At 45.0% G+C, this 19,948-nt stretch overlaps 1 protein-coding gene across 1 annotated transcript in view; it reads left to right on the plus strand.

Annotated features, from left to right (window-relative positions):
* nox5 (NADPH oxidase, EF-hand calcium binding domain 5) overlaps window positions 1-19,948 on the plus strand; it is a 93,701-nt gene that overhangs the window by 14,867 nt on the left and 58,886 nt on the right. Inside the window, exons 6-9 of the mRNA XM_056282232.1 lie at window positions 2,278-2,297; window positions 8,206-8,364; window positions 14,676-14,858; window positions 15,594-15,726. Of these exons, the coding sequence (XP_056138207.1) occupies window positions 2,278-2,297; window positions 8,206-8,364; window positions 14,676-14,858; window positions 15,594-15,726 (495 nt within the window). The remainder of the gene's footprint in view (window positions 1-2,277; window positions 2,298-8,205; window positions 8,365-14,675; window positions 14,859-15,593; window positions 15,727-19,948) is intronic.

Genomic DNA, 19,948 nt, shown 5'->3' on the forward strand with positions numbered 1-19,948 from the left:
TCAGTCAATAATGCACAGTATCACAATACGTTCAGGCTTTCAGACACACTTTACAATCGATGAAATGAGTCAAATGCTTCAGATGAGCTGATCGGACACAATGATTTATTTCAATTAAATCACATCACATGTTGATAGGGGTGGGTTTATCTATTTTCGGGCCCCAAGCAACACTGAGCTTTGCGGCCCCTGTTCTAGACCTATCACAAAAACAATAAGATGAAGAAAAGGTGACAAGGGTAATGTAGTAATTAAATAGCACTTTTCTCAACAATGTTATGAAGCAGTGGTCCCCAGCCACTGAGGATTCACAAGCCAGTGCATTCTTAGTGCTGTTCCCAAACCCAGATAAATGGGGAGGGTTGCGTCAGGAAGGGCATACCACATCAGTCAAGGCCTGGGTTATAAACTACCACCCTTGGTACTGTTGGCCAGCAGGGTGGCGGTGCAAACTATTCTACTGTTGGGTGAAGGAGGAGGCATGTCCAGAGGCATCAGGAGAGTAGGACGGGTAAGAGTGTTGAGGTGAATGTCTAAACTTTGTTGGCACTAACAGATAAAGGGAGAGAGCTGGCTGATATGATGGAGAGAAGGAAGGTAGATATACTGTGTGTGCAAGAGACAAGATGAAAGGGGAGTGAGGCCAGGAGCATCAGAGGTGGGGTCAAACTCTTCAACCATGGGTTGACTGGGAGGAGAAATTGGGTAGGGGTAATTCTGAAGGAAGAGTATGTCAAAAGTGTGTTGGAGGTGAAGAGTGCTGGACAAAATGCTGAGTATGAAGCTGGAAATCGAAGGTGTATTGCTGAATGTTATCAGTGCATATGCCCCACAAGTTGGGTGTGAGATGTAAGAGAAAGAAGAATTCTGGAGTGAGTTGGATGACGTGGTGGAGACTGTACCCAAGGAGGAGAGAGTGGTGATTGGAGTGGACTTCAATGGCCATGTTGGTGAAGGGAACAGAGGTGATGAAGAGGTGATGGAGAGGTATGGTGTCAAGGAGAGAAATGTGGAAGGACAGATGCTGGTGGATTCTGTGAAAAGGATGGAAATGGCTATGGGAAATATGTATTTCAAGAAGAGGAAGGGATACAGGGTGACATATAACAGTGGAGGAAAGTGCACACAGGTGGACTGTATCTTATGTGGAAAGCGCAATCTGAAAGGGATTGGTGACTGCAAGGTGGTGACAGGGGAGATTGTAGCTAGGCAGCATCAGATGGTGCTCTGTAGGATGACTTTGGAGACCAAGAAGAAGAGAGTGAAGGCAAAGTCAAGGATCAAATGATGGAAGTTGAAGAAGGAAAACTGCTCTGTGGAGTTTAGGGAGGAGTTAAGACAGGCACTGGGTGGTAGTGAAGAGTTGCCGGATGGCTGGGCAACCACTGCAGAAATAATGAGGGAGACAGCTAGGAAGGTACTTGGTGTGTCATCAGGACAGAGGAAGGAAGACAAGGAGACTTGGTTGTGGAATGAAGAAGTACAGCAAAGTAGAGGATGATGCAGAGGACAGGAAGAAATGGAAACGGATGATCCACTGTGATGACCCCTAACGGGAGCAGCCGAAAGTATTAGTAGTAATAGTAGCATGATCGTCAACCCTTATAGGCACATACAGCTGAGGATCATCAGCATAGCAATGGAAATTTATTCCATAACCTTGTATAATTTGAGGTGAAAGATAAGAGATGAAATATAAAGAGAGAAAAGTAGAGGGCCAAGAACTGAGCCCTGAGGTACAACATATTTAAAGTCAGAGAATTTTGATGTAATATTACTATAGCAGGCACAATGTGTTCTTCCAGATAAGTAGGATGTAAGCCAAGAGAGATCTAAACCAGAGACATCAAAATTACAATTTAATCTGTCTAATAGCATACAGTGCTCAATGGTGTCAAAGGCTGCATTGAGGTCCATTAGTATAAGCACAGAAGTGGAATCAGAGTCCATAGTAAAAGATCGTTCACCACTCTGATCAGAACAGTTTCAGTGGAGTGACAGGGCCTGAAAGCCGACTGAAAAGGTTCATATAGATGGTTTTCTTTTATATGGATCTTAAGTTGTTGATACACAAATCTCTCTAAATACTTTAGAAAAAAATGGAAGACTAGAGATTGACCGATAGTTATTAAGAGACCCTGGATTGAGGTGCGGTTTTTTAAGTAGAGGTTTAACCACAGCTGTCTTAAAACTGCTGGGGACAGTGCCAGTAGTAAGTGATAAATTAACAATGTCTAGCATTGTAGATCCCAGGAAAGGCCAGGGGTCTTTATAAAGTTTTGCTGGTAAGGGGTGAAGTAGGCAAGTAGTTGGTTTAGAAGCTGACACAAACTTAGTCAGTGTATCAACAGAGATAGTGTCAAAAGTTGTAATAACTAGGGCTGTCAATAACTCATTGTATAGATATGAATTTGGTAAGACAGGATCTGCAGGAGTTGTCACGTATCTGGAAAGACCCAAAAGCAGACGGGACAACCAGGTAAGGAAGAAATCAAGTCTTTATAGAAGTGACAGATCCCAGGAGTAGAGAAGGAGTTGGCTCAGTGGCAGGGAGACTGGCAGGCTGAAGTCCCGGAGAGCAGAGAGCAAAAAATCAGACAGGCAGGCAAAAATGCAAAACTATGAACATCAGAGAATGCAGGCTAGGACTGGATGTGCAATAACCTTTAGGCAACAACCCATGAATGGCTACGTTGCAGCAAAGACTGGTCCACAGTGGAGGCTTCTTAAAGGTGAGGGTGATTGCTTGATGGCCAGCAGGTGTGTTGATTGAAACCATGGACAGGTGTGCCAGAGTGAAGGAGGAGGAGGAGTGAGCAGGCGTCAAGGGAGAGGGGTTGTGACAGGAGTAGCTGGAGTTGAAGATCTAATTTTGTTTAAGATCTCATCATCCTTATTGCAGAAAAAAATCTAGAAATTCATGGGCCGTGAATGGTGAGCAGCTAATAGATGGCTGCTTTTCAGTAAGTTTAGATACAGTGTCAAAGAGAAGTCTGGGGTTATGTTTATTAATACTGATTAAGTGAGAGAGAGACACGCTGTTTTTGCAGCAGATAAAGCACGTTTGTATTTCAATAGACACTCATACCACGATAGGTAAAAAACTTCCCATTTTGAGTTTCACCATTTACGTTCCAGTCTCCTGCAGGCCTGCTTAAGAGCAAGTGTCTCATCATTAAACCAGGGTGTATGCCTCTTTAGTCACCTAGCTCTGGTAGTGAGAGGTGAGACTGAATCGAGGAGACTAGAGAAGGCCACATTTAAGTCACTAGTGACATTTTCAACAGAGTCAGTCACTACAGTGGAAGGAGCCAAGACTTCAGGCAGCTGTGCTGACATTAACTGGACAGGCCAATAATGCTTCAAATTTGATGAGAAAATGATCTGACACGGCAGATGTGGTTGGCAAGACATTCAGATCAAAAACAGCTATTCCTTTAGATAAAACCAAATCAAGGGTGTTACCACTGCAATGAGTCGACTCTTGAACAAACTGATCGAACTCAAAAGTATCAACTAGTGCCAGAAAGGCTTTACTTAGAAGATCAGCAGCCTTATTCAGATGAATATTAAAATCACCAAGAAGTAGGATTTCATCAGAATGAATAACAAGGGCTGAGACAAATTCTCCAAATTCTTCAAGAAATAGTAAGTAAGAGCCAGGAGGCCGATAAAGTATCACAGTTTGGACTGAGCCGAGTCTCTTCATGGCTGAGGGAGATGGACCCAGAACAAGATCCTCGAATGACTGGAACATAGATTCAAGTCTAGAAGCCAGATTGAAAATAGATTTATATATTAAGGCAACACCCCACCTTGTTTATTTGCCCGAGCTACATGGGCATAAGTATAGTCAGGGGGGGAAGCTTCATTTAAGGGAAGGAAAACATTTGGTTTCAGCCATGTTTCACATAACCCAATCATATCGAAACTATGTTCAAGAATCAGATCATTTATTAGTAAGGCTTTTGTAGACAATGAACTGATATTTATGAAACCAATTTTAAGGATCTTGTGGAAGTGATCAGTAGTAGGCGCAGAACTTAAGAGCTACCAATAAATGAAATATTAATTGGAATTAGACACGTTGTTGACAAATTTGATGACCTATGCTTTGGACGATATGTGGTCACACTTTTGATAACATTAGATTACATTACAGTCATTTAGCCGACGTTTTTATCCAAAGTGACTTACATAAGTGCATTTAACGTAGGAAATCAGGAGACCTACTAGTTATCACAGGCCATAAGTGCATTTTCTCTCTAAACAAGCATTTAAGAGTAAAACCAGTGCTAAAGTAAAAGCGCAAGAAAGAGTTTTTTTTTTAATGAGTGAATACAATAAATGCTAAGAACAAGTAACAGGATAGTAGTTCTGGAAGAGGTGAGATTTCAACCTGCACCGAAAGATGGGCAGCAACTCCGCTGTCCTGACATCAATGGGGAGTTCATTCCACCACTGTGGGGCCAGGACAGAAAAGAGCAGTGACCGGGTCGATCAGCAGCAGGGGCCCCTAAGCGACAAGGCAACCAGGTGTCCCGAGGCAGCAGAGTGACGTGGTCGGGTGGGGGTGTAGGGCTTGACCATGGCCTGAAGTTAGGAAGGAGCTGTTCCTTTCACTGCCCTGTAGACTAGCACCAGAGTCTTAAACTGGATGCAAGCAGCTACTGGGAGCCAGTGTAGGGATATGAGAAGGGGACTTGTGTGGGAAAACTTAGGGCTGTTGAACACCAGACAAGCTGCTGCTCTCTGAACAAGCTCCAGAGGTCTGATGGCCAATGCCGGGGTGCCAGCAAGGAGGGAGTTGCCGTAGTCCAGCCGGGAGATGACCAGAGCCTGGATGAGCACGTGTGCCATCTCATCGGTGAGGAATGGGCGAATCCTCCTGATGTTATAGAGGAGAAATCTGCAGGAGCAAGCAACCGATGCAACGTTTGCAGCAACCGACAGTTGGTCGTCCAGGATCACACCCAGATTCCTCGCAGTCCGGGTTGGCATCACCACGGTGTTGTAAATGGTGATGGCAAAGTCTCGGTGTGGGCAACCTTTCCCCGGGAACCATCCGCTCTTTCTTGTCCAGACTGAGCTTCAGGTGGTGTGTCACCATCCACTCCAAGATGTCAGTCAAGCACGCAGCAATGCTTGTCTCTACTTGTGTGTCAGAGAGAGGAAAGGACAAGATCAGCTGGGTGTCATCGGCATAACAATAGTAAGAGAAGTCATGCAAGCGAATAATAGAACCCAAAGATGTCGTGTACAGGGAGAAAAGGAGAGGACCCAGAACCGAACCTTGTGTAATGCCTGTAGTCGGTCTACGAGGCTCCTACACAGATCCCCTCCATGTCACCTGGTAGGAGCGACCCGTCAGGTAGGATGCAAACATTGAGAGTGCAGAGCCTGTGACCCCCAGCCCCTCCGGGGTAGAGAGGAGGATCTGGTGGTTCACTGTGTCGAACCCAGCTGACAGGTCCAGGAGTATCAGGACAGAGGAGAAAGAGTTTGCTCTCACAGCGTGCAGCGATTCTGTCACTGCAAGGAGGGCCGTTGCTGTCGAGTGATCCACCTTGAACCCAGACTGATTGGGGTCCAGGAGGTTGTTCTGGTGGAGGTACAAAGAAAGTTGGTTAAAGACAGCACGTTCGAGAGTTTTGGATAGAAAGGGTAGAAGGGAAACTGGTCTGTAGTTTTTGACATCAGAGGGGTTAAGTGATGGTTTCTTGAGAAAGGAGTGACTCTAGCAGTCTTGAAGGCAGATGGAAAGCATCCTGCCTGGAGGGAGGTGTTGATGAGGTGGGTTAGAAAGGGAAGGAGTTCAGGTGCTATAGACTGAAGAAGGGGAGGGGACCGGGTCAAGGGAGCATGTAGTGGGGTGACTGGATGTGATAAGGTTCAGGACCTCATCGGAAGAGAGGGGAGCGAGGTGGGATAGGATGGGACGTGGAGAGGTGAGAGAGAGTGCAGAGGGTGGGCTAGTGCAAGGAGCGCTAACCGGGTGGTGAGAAAAGGAGGATCTGATGTCGTTTACCTTCTTATCAAAGAAGTTAGTGAAGTTATCAGGGAGAAATTAGGAGAAGGAGGTTGAAGAAGTGTAGAGAAGGTTTCAAAAGAGTTTCTTAGGATTAGAGGCAGAGGACAGGATTTTAGAGCAATAGAAGGCCGCCTTAGCAGCAGAAAGGGAGGAGGAGAAAGTGGAAAGAAGAGATCGGAAGTTGAGAAGGTCCTCTGGGAGTTTGCCTTTTCTCCATTTGCGCTCTGCCACTCTCAAGGCCCAAATATACTCGGGCGGAACGTACGCGGAGCGGACTCCGCGAGGAATGTCCGCAGTCATTTGGGCTTCCATAGTCGAGCGCACTTCCGTGTTGTAGTTTCCTGTAAAACTGTCCGTGAAACACTACATTAACCACAATTCTTGCGCGTTGTTTACACTCTTCTGTCATGACGTCCGACACTGACGACAAGGAAGAGATGCTCTGCCTGCTGGCTCTACAAGAAAATAAACTGAAAAGACGGTGGTGTGGATACTTTCGCACCTCGTCTGCCAGTCTCTCCTCAAAGCTCGCCTCCATCATCAGACGCTCCAGCTTTCTTTGTTCCACCACGCGATGGAGGCAAATCCAAAATGCAGATCGGTGTCACATTTATTGGAGGTCGATGTGAAAAATACATGCCGAGCAGTCTTTTGCGTGACACTTGTGCGCGGCGCGGAATCATCGCGGTCGTAAAATCTGAGTTTTGCGCGCACAGGGCTTGCGGACGTCCGCTTTTAGTCCGGCGGAGTCCGCTCCGCGTATGTTCCGCCCGAGTATGTTTGGGCCTTTAGGCTCCGTCTGTCAGTACGTATTGAGTCGGACAGCCAAGGGGCAGGTGAAGTTGGGCGTGCAGGTCTGGAGGTGAGGGGACAGAGATTGTCCAGAGAAGAGGAGAGGGTAGAGAGAAGAAGATCAGTAGCAGTGTCAGGGGGTAGGAGAGAGAAAGATTCAGGCGTAGGGAGGATAGAGGTAACATGTTTGGTTCTGTAGATTAGGTACTTCGTTGCACATTTCACAACTACCAGTGGTAGGAATGATTATTACATTATTGTGATTCACACACTTAGGAGAGGAGATCTAGGGAGCAATACAGCAGGGTAGGGAGACGGTCTCAATGTAATAGACCAACCTGTCAGTCTGATACTATGAGAAATTTCCTGACTGAACTTATTTACTAATCAGAATCAGAATTAGACTCACAATCAAGTTTACTGGCCATGTAGGTTTGCACCTACATGGAATTTCACTCCGGTTTTGTGGCTCTCTGTGTACTTAACATAGAATAACAACACTACAACACAACAATCTTCACATATATTCACAAGGATTGACTTATAGAGGCAAAATTAGAGGCAGTAAAGTGCAATGGTGCAGAGGATATACCAGAGAAGCTGAAATAGATGTTAAAATGTTACAATGTTACATGTTAGCAGTTTAAACTAGTTGAGCCCCCCCATCCGCACTAGATTTAGACCTAGCAGGCTCCCTAATCACCTGCAACTTGCTGAATGATAAGTCCCTTGTGTCAAACTAAACGTGAACAGCTATCTATATTGCTAGACCAAAGAGCGGCGTCGTCCCCAGTGGGGTGAATGCCACCCGCTTTCAGCCGGTAAGGGCGGCCCCAGAAAGAAGGCCAATTATCAACAAAGCCGAATCCCTGCTCATTACAGTAACGAGCCAGCCAGCGGTTCATTGAGGTAAGCCTACTGTACATCTCATCATTACTCCTCACAGGTAAGGGACCAGAGACAATTAATCGATGCCGACACGTCTCTCTGGTAAACTCAAGCATTCTGACTAGGCTGACTTTTGTGATCTCTGATTGCTTCATCCTAGCATTATTGATGCCGACATGAATAACAATGTTGCTGAAAGCAGTGGTGCTGTGTGTCTGGGTTCCCTGACTCTCCCTCCGTGATGCCAGCACCCCAAGATTATTCTCTATTTCTGAGACTCTGGCCCCGGGAAAAGAGTGAACCAAAGCTGGTGAATCTAATCTAATATTGCGGGTTCAATTCTGGGTGGGTCCATTAAAGCTGCGAGTGGGTTCGGGTCGCTCCGGAGCTGACGCATGCATCACTACTAGCCAGTGAACCATGTTTAAACAACGATATCACGTACTCTAGCTCAGTGAGCTGACTCTGCTTCTCTCCCAGTCCACCTCACAGAGCACACTAACTACAGCTTGTGTGACTACTTGCTGACCACGCAGCCTGGCATCGGCTGGGTGAAGGGCACAGCTTCAGTGACTGGAGTGGTCCTGCAGGGTATCATTTGGCTGATGGTGCTTTGCTCCAGCACAGTTGTACGACGCAGTGGACACTTTGAAGTAGGGGCCATGGGGATTATGTATGTGTTTGTATTTGCATGTATTGCTTGTGTGTGTGTGTGGGTGCATGTGCGTTTGTAGGGCAGTTGAGTAGTTGGAGTTTTCTTGTGATTATGTAGACTGAGCTCTATCAGTATTTGATTAACAATGTTTCTAATGTGTTGCTACTGTCAAACTACTAAGAATAAGTCCGCGGTGGTGTAGCGGTCTAAGCATCGGCTTTGTGTCGATGCAGTTGCCCACTGGGGACCGGGGTTCGCGCCCCGGTCTCGTCAGATCCGACTATGGCCGGACTCGATGAAGCGGCAATATTGGCAACGCTGTCTTCGGTAGGGGGGCGGAGTCGGCTTGTGTTCGTCACATGAATGCGTCTCTGGGTGTGTCGGAAAAAACAGTGGTTCGGCCTGGAGTCGCCTTGTCACGAAAGTGGCGAGGCGTCTCCTTCGAGACTGCCGGCCGGAGAGATGCAGTTGGCGAATGCATGCAATACGAGGGTGGGTGTTTGAATTAAAATAGGGATCGATTGGCCACTAAATTGGGAGAAAAAGGGAAAAATCAGAAATAAATTTTTTTAAAAACTACTAAGAATAATGCTGCATAATACAGAATCATGCTGCATCATACAGAATCATGCTCATCTCATCTCATCTTCAGCCGCTTCTCTGGGGTCGGGTCACGGAGGCAGCAAGCTAAGTAGGGCACGCCAGACGTCCCTCTCCCCAGCAATGCCCTCCAGCTCCTCCTGGGGGATCCAAAGGCATTCCCAGGCCAGATTGGACATGTAGTCCCTCCAGTGCGTTCTGCCCGGTAAACCTCCAAAGGAAGGCACCCAGGAGGTATCCTAATCAGATGCCTGAACCATCTCAACTGGCTCCTTTCGATGCGAAGGAGCAGCGGCTCTACTACAAGGTCCCTCCGGATGTCCGAGCTCCTCACCCTATCTCCAAGCTGAGCCCAGACACCCTATGGAGGAAACTCATTTCAGCCTCTTGTATCCGCAATCTCACCCTCTCGGTTACTACCCAAAGCTCATGACCATAGGTAAGGACTGGAACGAAGACTGACTGGTAAATTGAGAGCTTTGCCTCCCGGCTCAGCTCCTTCTTCACCACAACAGTCCAGTACAACGTCCGCATTACTGCTGATGCTGCACCAATCCGCCTGTCAATCTCCCGCTCCATCCTACCCTCACTCGTGAACAAGACCCCGAGATACTTGAACTCCTTCACCAGAGGCAACAATTCATCCCCAACCCGGAGGGAGCAATCCACCATTTTCTGGTAGAGAACCATGGCCTCAGACTTGGAGGTGCTGACTCTCATCCCGGCCATTTCACACTCAGCTGCAAACCGCCCCAGTGCATGCCCGAGGTCACGTTCTGATGAAGCCAACGAAACCACATCATCTGCGAAGAGCAGAGATGCAATTCTGAAGTTCCCAAAACGGACACACTCCTCACCCTTGGCTGCACCTTGAGATCCTGTCCATGAATATCACAAACAGAGTCAGAGACAAGGGACAACCTTGGCGGAGTCCGACACCCACCGAAAACATGTTTGACTTTGTGCCAAGAATGCGGACACAGCTCTCACTTTGGTTATACAAGGACCGGATGGCTTGTAGCAACTGCCCCGGTACCCAATACTCCCGCAGTACCCCCCACAGAGTGCCCGGGGTACACTGTCGTAGTCCTTCTCCAAGTCCACAAAACACATGTAGACTGGCTGATCAAACTCCCATGCCCCCCCCCAGCACTTCCGCAAGGGTAAAGAGTTGGTCTGTTGTTCCACAGCCAGGACGGAATCCGCATTGTTCCTCCTGGATCTGAGGTTTGACAATCGGTTGAAGTCTCCTTTCGCGCACCCTAGAGTAGACTTTCCCAGGGAGGCTGAGCAATGTGATGCCCCGATAATTGGAGCACACTCTCCGGTCCCCTTTTTTGAATATGGGAACCACCACTCCAGTTTTCCACTCCACAGGTACTGTCCCCGACCTCCGCGCGACACTGAAGAGGCATGTCGACCAAGACAGCCCAAAAATGTCCAGAGCCTTCAGCATCTCAGGGCGAATCTCATCCACACCCGGCGCCTTGCCACCGAGGAGCTTTTTTACTACATTAGAGACCTCTGCCAGGGATATGGGTGGGACTTCCCCTGAGGACATGTTAGTCGGGTTCAGGAGCTTATCAAAGTGTTTTTTCCACTGCTCGACAACATCCCCAGTCTGGGTCAACAGTTCCCCTCCCTGGCTGAACACAGCCTGAGTCAAGCCCGCCCTGCTTCCCCTTCCTGAGTCACCGGATGGTTTGCCAGAACTTCCTTGAAGTCAACCGAAAATCCTCTTCCATAGCCTCGCCAAACCCCCCCCCCCACCCCACCCGAGTTTTTGCTTTCGCGACTACCAAAGCAGCAGCCCTTCTGGCCTCCCAGTACCTGTCTGCTGCTTCAGGAGATCCTTGGACCAACCAAGTCCAAAAGGTCTCCTTTTTCAGCCTGATGGCTTCCCTTACCACCGGTGTCCACCAGCGGGTTCTTGGGTTGCTGCGTCGACAGGCACCGATGACCTTTTCACCACAGCTCTTGCCTGCAACATCTACAATACAGGCATTGAACATGGCCCACTCAAAATCCATGTCCCCAGCCTCTCTCGGGATACATGAGAACTTCTTCCAGAGGTGGGAGTTGAAGACCTCACGGACAGGGGCCTCCGCCAGACATTCCCAGTTCACCCTCACTACACATTTGGGTTTGCCAGGTCTGTCTGGCATTCTTTCCCGCCATCTGATCTAACTCACCACCAGGTGGTGACCAGTTGACAACTCTGCTCCTCTCTTCACCCGAGTGTCCAAAACATACTCCTCCGAGAATCTTCACCTTAACATGGTGGAGGGGTTCGTGTGTCCCGGTGATCCTGGGAGCTGTGTTGTCGGGGGCAATAGCCCCTGGTAGGGTCTCCCAAGGCAAATTGGTCCCAGGGGAGGGGCCATACTAAGAGTGATTCCCAAAAAAACCATTGAATTTACACTAGCAGAGTTACAGCACCTCGCCCGGAAAAGGGAAACCGGGGTTCTTTCCTGGAGCCAGACCTGAGAATGGAACTCGCCGGCAAGCAACTGGTGGCCAGACCTTGGCCCATGGGGCCCGGTCGGGCCCAGCCCCAAAAAAATAACATGGAGCCAGCACCCCGTGGACCCACCACATACAGGGATGAGCACTGGGGTAGGGTGCCAGGCAGGCCGGGCGGCAGGCAAAGGCAGGGACGGGGCGTGCCGACTTCTGGCATCGCGGATTGGTCCTTGAGATGTGGAATGTCACAGAATCATGCTGCATAACAGAATCATGCTGCATAATACAGAATCATGCTGCATACTACAGAATCATGCTACATAATACAGAATAAAGCTGCATAATACAGAATCATGCTACATAATACAGAATCACGCTGCACAATACAGAATCATGCTAAATAATACAGAATCAAGCTGCATAGCAGAATCATGCTACATAATGCAGAATCATGCTGCATAACAGAATCATACTGCATAATACAGCAGCATGCTGCATAATACAAAATCATGCTGCATAATACAGAATCATGCTGCATCATACAGAATCATGCTGCACAATACAGAATCAGGCTACATCATACAATCATGCTATATAATACACAACCGTGCAACATCATACAGAATTATACTGCATCATACAGAATCGTGCTACATAATAAAGAATCATGCTGCATCATACAGAATAATGCTATGTAATACAGAATCATGCTGCATCATACAGAATCATGCTGCATAACAGAATTGTGCTGCATCATACAGAATCATGCTGCATCATACAGATTCGTGCAACGTAATACAGAATCATGCTGCATAACAGAATTATGCTGCATCATACAGAATCGAGCTGTATCATACAGAATCATGCTGCACAATACAGAATCATGCTGCACAATACAGAATCATGCTACATGATACAGAATCATGCTGCATAACAGAATCCAGCTACATAATATACAATCATGCAACATAATGCAGAATCATGCTGCATCATACAGAATTATACTGCATCATACAGAATCATACTGCATAAAAGAATTATACAGCATCATACAGAATCATGCTGCATCATACAGAATCATGCTGCATAAAAGAATTATGCTGTATCATACAGAATCATGCTGCATCATACAGTATCATGCTGCATTATACAAAATAATGCTGCATCATAGAGTCATGCTACATAATACAGAATCATGCTGCATCATACAGAATCATGTTGCATAAAACAAAATCATGCTAGATAATACAGAATCATGCTGCATAATACAGAATCATGCTGTGTGAAAGAACCATGCCGCATAACAGAATCATACTACATAATACAGAATCATGCAACATAATACAGAATCATGCTGCATCATACAGAATCATGCTACATAATACAGAATCATGCTGCTTCATACAGAATCAAGCTGCGTAAAGAACCATGTTGCATAACAGAATCATACTACATAATACAGAATTGTGCAACATAATAAAGAATCATGCTGCATCATACAGAATAATGCTATATAATACAGAATCATGTTGCATCATACAGAATCATGCTGCATCATACAGAATCATGCTGCATAATACAGAATCTCATTTTGCATCTTACAGAATCATGCTGCATCATACAGAAGCATGCTGCATAACAGAATTATGCTGCATCATACAGAATCATGCTGCATCATACAGAATCATGCTGCATCATACAGAATCATGCTGCATCATATAGAATCATGCTGCATAACAGAATCATGCTGCATAACAGAATCATGCTGCATCATACAGAATCATGCTGCATCATACAGAATCATGCTGCATAACAGAATTATGCTGCATCATATAGAATCATGCTGCATCATACAGAATCATGCTGCACAATACAGAATCATGCTACATAATACAGAATCATGCTACATGATACAGAATCATGCTGCATAACAGAATCATGCTACATAATACGCAATCATGCAACATAATATAGAATCATGCTGCATCACACAGAACTATACTGCATCATACAGAATCATCCTGCATAAAAGAATTACGCTGCATCATACAGAATTATGCTGCATCATAAAGAATCATGCTGCATAACAGAATCATGCTGCATCATACAGAATCATGCTGCATCATACAGAACCATGCAGAATCATACAGAATCATGCTGCAATAATATTGTGCCTCTAATTGATATTGGCAATAAGCACTGACCTCGTACTTATTGTATTATTGAATGATGCCTCTTCAACAAAGATTTACCATTAACATAGATCACGTGATGTACGTTTTTCATTACTGTTACCTGTTCAGAGTAGCATGTTGTTATTTAGCAATACCATTCATACAACCTACGTTTAATCTAGACATAATCCTAAAAAACACAGACTGACTTTAAGAAGAGCAGGGAAGAAAGTGGACTGACAAGACGTTAAACTGGCTTTCACACGTGGGCTGGCTGGCTGGCTGCATCTGGAATCCGGGCAGAGTTCAGCTCATTTACCCTGACAGTTACTTTCAAACTTGGGCTCACATCAAAAAGCAGTCTTGAGTCTGTTCAGAAAAAATCTGATGTCTTCTTCATATTAACTGCAGTACAGGTAGCATTTGGTATGAGCGCAGTTCAGTCAACATGAAGGAAGTGAACTGCTGTTGACTAAACATACTTCACAGGGCTGTTACACACTCACCATTTCCCCCAAAATGAGCAGCAAGGGACAGTTGTGGTTGTGGGTTTACCTTGACATTGTATACAAATAAACTGCAAGTATAGCAGCACCACTGCCTATATATACATGTCTCCTTTGAGCAGCATGCCTCCCATGAAAATGGTGCAGCAGGAATACATTAAGCACCCAGGTGAAACCTTAATTCATTGTGTTCAATATTTTGGTAGTGGCACCCAAGGAACTCCAGAGATAAAACTTTTTTTTTTCATGTTTGTGATGTACTGTTAGCATCAGCGGACCGTGGCAATAAATTATTTTCAGTGATTGATGATGTGCAGTGCTACACAAACACCAAACCAGCAATGGCAGACAACTTTAAGTCATCCTCACACTTGTATAGATTCCCCCGGGTCCAAACCTGAGATTGTTTGTTAAATTGTTTGTCAGTTTGTATGGGTTATAACCTTAAAGTTCTTTTCACAGCAAGAATATTTGATTACATACTACAATTGACATTTTTATTAAATGCAATCTCAGTCATCTGTACAGTGAATTGATGATATAATGAATTGATGACTTGAATCCAGGTCTTCTACTGGTCACATTTGTCCTATGTGTGGGTGTGGTCTCTGCTGGTGGTGCACTGTGCCAACTTCTGGAAGTGGTTTGTCGTACCTGGACTGGTCTTCCTCCTGGAGAAGATGGTGGGAATTGCTGTCTCTCACATAGGCGGGCTTTATATTGTAGAAGTCAACCTACTGCCATCCAAGGTACGTTCAAGCAAAATTAACTCACCCTCACTGGCACCTAACCTAAAATCGCTGACAACTATTCTATTTAACCTAACTAGGCGGTGAGCAGCATGGTGGTTAGCACTGTTGCCCCACATGGTCCTGGGTTCGAACCCCAGCCCGTCCCAAGTCCTTTCTGTGTGGAGTTTGCATGTTCTCCCCGTGTCTGCGTAGGCTTCCTCTGGGTGCTCCGGTTTCCTCCCACTGACAAAAAGACATGCATGTTAAGGTTAATACTCCTGTCTGTGCCCCTGAGCAAGGCAATGGAAAGAAGAACTGGAGGTGGTCCCCGGATGCTGCAGCTGCCCACTGCTCCTGTACAATAGGATGGGTTAAATGCAGAGAACTAATTTCATTGTTAGAATACAATTTGTTGTCAGAATACAACGTCAAATAAAATGGCTTTTTAACTAGCATCTCTGGCTTTCGACATAATTTGGACTCAGAAAATGGAATTATGTGTGTTATTTCTGTTTGAATTGGATTCAAACGTTTTTATGGATCAGATAGTATTTTGGATTTTCTTCACTGTGATTTAAATTCTAACTCAAATGATTCATCCTTTGAACCACAAATATCAATATGCTGTCTTTTCTGTGGCAGACTAGTAGCGGTATAAGATTTCCTCATATTCAAAACATTTGTTTTCAGTCAATGCTGTTTATGAATATCTGATTTTATATATTAAAAAAACGTCTGACTGGCTATTTGCAGGTGACTCATCTGGTGATCAAACGGCCCCAGTTCTTTCATTTTAAACCTGGGGATTATGTCTACATCAACATCCCAGACATTGCCAAGTATGAGTGGCACCCTTTCACAATCAGCAGTGCCCCAGAGCAGTCAGGTACAGTTTTTTCTTCAAGGATAATTTCATTTTTTTACAGCCTGGAGCTTAACGGTATAGTTTGTGCCATTGTACTTACTGGTTATATCATTTTACCAGCTTCAATGTCGATTTTGTGGATATATGCCATTTATGCCAAAACCCATATGCCATTGCTGGGCTCAGCTTTACAATAGAAAATATGGTACAACTGAACATCAGTGTCAGACATGTTTCACCAAGTCAAATTTAACCCAATTATACCATTTCTTTGGAATTTAAAACAAAAATTCAAGTTAAAAGTTACCCAAAATGTCCAATATTATCAATGGTGGATGATATCGCTGAGCTACATCGTAATTCAACTGGCAAGAATGACTAGTCTATGTTGTACCCTGAAAGGGGGAGAAAAATCACAGTTGTGATACCAGCAATGTTTTCTCATCAACAGTTTTATCTGGAATGTTGCAAGAAAATAAACATTTGAATGTTCTGTTAGAGTTTAAATTTACTCTCTACTTTGCTCTATTATACTTTTCCTTTCGCATCATCACAGGTACTGCTACTACTACTTTCGACTGCTCCCGTTAGGGGTCACCACAGTGGATTATCCATTCCCATCTCTTCCTGTCCTCTGCATCTTCCTCTGTCACACCAGCGACCTGCATATCCTCCCTCACCACATCCATAAACCTCCTCTTTGGTCTTCCTCTTTTCCTCGTCCCTGGCAGCTCCATACTCAGCATCCTTCACCCAATATACCCAGCATCTCTCCTCCACACATCCAAACCATAACAATCTTGTCTCTCTTGCTTTGTGTCCAAACCGTCCAACCTGAGCTGCTCCTCTAATACACTCCTTCCTAATCCTGTCCTTCTTCATCACTCCCAGTGAAAATCTTATCGTCTTCAACTCTGCCACCTCCACCTCCTGTCTTTTCATCAGTGCCACTGTCTCCAAACCATACAACATAGCTGGTCTCACAACCATCTTATAAACCTTCCCTTTAACTCTTGCTGGTACCCTTCTGTCACAAATCACTCCTGACACTCTTCTCCACCCACTCCACCCTGCCTGCACTCTCTTCTTCACCTCTCTTCTGCACTCCCAGTTACTTTGTATAGTTGACCCCAAGTATTTAAACTCAAATGCCTTCGTCACCTCTACTCCTTGCATCCTGTCCTCCCTCTCATTCGTGCATAGGTATTCCATCTTGCTCCTACTGAATTTCATTCCTCTTCTCTCCAGTGCATACCTCCACCTCTCCAGGCTCTCCTCAACCTGCACACTACTTTTGATACAGATCACAATGTCATCCGCAAACATCACCATCCATGGAGACTCCTGCCTGATCTTGTCCGTCAACCTGTCCATCACCATTGCAAACAAGAAAGGGCTCAGAGCCGATCCTTGATGTAATCCCACCTCCACCTTGAACCCATCTGTCATTCCAACCACACACTTCACCACTGTCACACTTCCCTCATACATATCCTGCACCACTCCTACATACTTCTCTGCAACTCCTGACTTCCTCACACAATACCACACCTCCTCTCTCGGCACCCTATCGTATGCTTCCTCTAAATCTACAAAGACACAATGTAACTCTTTCTGGCCTTCTCTATACTTCTCCATCAACATTCTCAAAACAAACATCACATCTGTGGTGCTCTTTCATGGCATGAAACCATACTGCTGCTCACTGATCATCACCTCTCCTCTTAACCTAGCTTCTATTACTCTTTCCCATATCTTCATGCTGTGGCTGATCAACTTTATACCTCTGTAGTTGCTGCAGTTCTGCACATCACCCTTATTCTTGAAAATCGGTACCGGTATGCTTCTTCTCCACTCCTCAGGCATCCTCTCTCTTTCCAAAATTGTGTTAAACAATCTAGGTAAAAACTCCACTGCCATCTCTCCTAAACATCTCCATGCCTCCATAGGTATTTCATCAGGACCAACTGCCTTTCCAATATTCATCCTCCTCACAGCTGACCTCACTCCCTCCTTGCTAATCCACCGCACTTCCCGATTCACTATCCCCACATCATCCAACCTTCTCTCTCTCATTTTCTTCGTTCATCAACATCATCTAATATTCAAGATGGCCACCGTGAGGCTTGCCCCAGTTCCTGCTCTGCTGCTGTGTCTTGCACATTTGTCTATGGTTTATGTCAGAAAAGCATCGTGTCTATGGAAATACAACCGTGAGGAATTGCTGTACATCAGGAGGACTACATTTGGCAATTTGGGACTATCTGCAAACATTCCAGAGCATATACTGGTTGTAATTATCCATTATGACTTTGTGTCTTTAATATCAGCAAGAGAGTAAAGCTAGCTGTGTGAATGTCTTTGTGCTAGCCACTTAGCTGTAAGAGTCGCGTAGCTCCACAGGATGACTGTCTTCGTGTCCACCGCTGGCCATGTTGCTGTCTTTTCACTGTGTAGGCCTCGTTAGCCGATGACGCTAACTGTCCAACCAGATAAACACTCCAAAAACAACAAAAAAACTCCACAGCAAGGCTATTGATTTTCTTGAAGTTTACTGAGAATCTTGTGACACTGCAAGCATGATACAGACAGGGTATCAGAATTATGAAACAGTATTAAGTGATAAACATAATAACCGGATAAACGTAACAGGTTACGGTAAGGATCTAGGCAGATAGCATAGAGGCCTCACACAGCAAGTAAACAAGCAAGAAACGAACTTGTACATGAACTACCACAGGGGGCGCTACTACACAAGCTAAACAATTTAAACACATAAGCTACCTTGGCATGGGCAGAACAATACCGGTCACAGACGTTTGGGACTCAGCAAAGGAGTTTCAGTAGAAGCTGAATGGCTGGAATATAGCATCACCAAAGATGCAGCGTATTGTTTTGTGGTTTATATACCTGGAGATGTGTGTTATGCTAGGTGTCTAACAGTTAGTATATACCTGGAGATGTGTGTTATGCTAGGTGTCTAACAGTTATATACCTGGAGATGTGTGTTATGCTACGTGTCTAACAGTTATATACCTGGAGATGTGTGTTATGCTAGGTGTCAAACAGTTATATACCTGGAGATGTGTGTCATGCTAGGTGTCTAACAGTTATATACCTGGAGATGTGTGTTAAGCTAGGTGTCTAACAGTTAGTATATACCTGGAGATGTGTGTTATGCTAGGCGTCTAACAGTTATATACCTGGAGATGTGTGTTATGCTAGGTGTCTAACAGTTAGTATATACCTGGAGATGTGTGTTATGCTAGGTGTCTAACAGTTATATACCTGGAGAGTTGTGTTATGCTAGGTGTCTAACAGTTATATACCTGGAGATGTGTGTTATGCTAGGTGTGTAACAGTTATATACCTGGAGATGTGTGTTATGCTAGGCATCTAACAGTTATATACCTGGAGATGTGTGTTATGCTAGGTGTCTAACAGTTAGTATATACCTGGAGATGTGTGTTATGCTAGGTGTCTAACAGTTAGTATATACCTGGAGATGTATGTTATGCTAGGTGTCTAACAGTTATATACCTGGAGATGTGTGTTATGCTAGGTGTCTAACAGTTAGTATATACCTGGAGATGTGTGTTATGCTAGGCGTCTAACAGTTAGTATATACCTGGTGAAGTGTGTTATGCTAGGTGTCTAACAGTTATATACCTGGAGATATGTGTTAAGCTAGGTGTCTAACAGTTAGTATATACCTGGAGATGTGTGTTATGCTAGGTGTCTAACAGTTATATACCTGGAGATGTGTGTTATGCTAGGTGTCTAACAGTTAGTATATACCTGGAGATGTATGTTATGCTAGGTGTCTAACAGTTATATACCTGGAGAGTTGTGTTATGCTAGGTGTCTAACAGTTATATACCTGGAGATGTGTGTTATGCTAGGTGTGTAACAGTTATATACCTGGAGATGTGTGTTATGCTAGGTGTCTAACAGTTAGTATATACCTGGAGATGTGTGTTATGCTAGGTGTCTAACAGTTATATACCTGGAGATGTGTGTTATGCTAGGTGTCTAACAGTTAGTATATACCTGGAGATGTGTGTTATGCTAGGTGTCTAACAGTTATATACCTGGAGATGTATGTTATGCTAGGCGTCTAACAGTTAGTATATACCTGGAGATGTGTGTTACGCTAGGTGTCTAACAGTTAGTATATACCTGGAGATGTGTGTTATGCTAGGTGTGTAACAGTTATATACCTGGAGATGTGTGTTATGCTAGG

The sequence above is a fragment of the Lampris incognitus genome, chromosome 6 (assembly GCF_029633865.1).
Source record: "Lampris incognitus isolate fLamInc1 chromosome 6, fLamInc1.hap2, whole genome shotgun sequence".
NCBI lineage: Eukaryota > Metazoa > Chordata > Actinopteri > Lampriformes > Lampridae > Lampris > Lampris incognitus.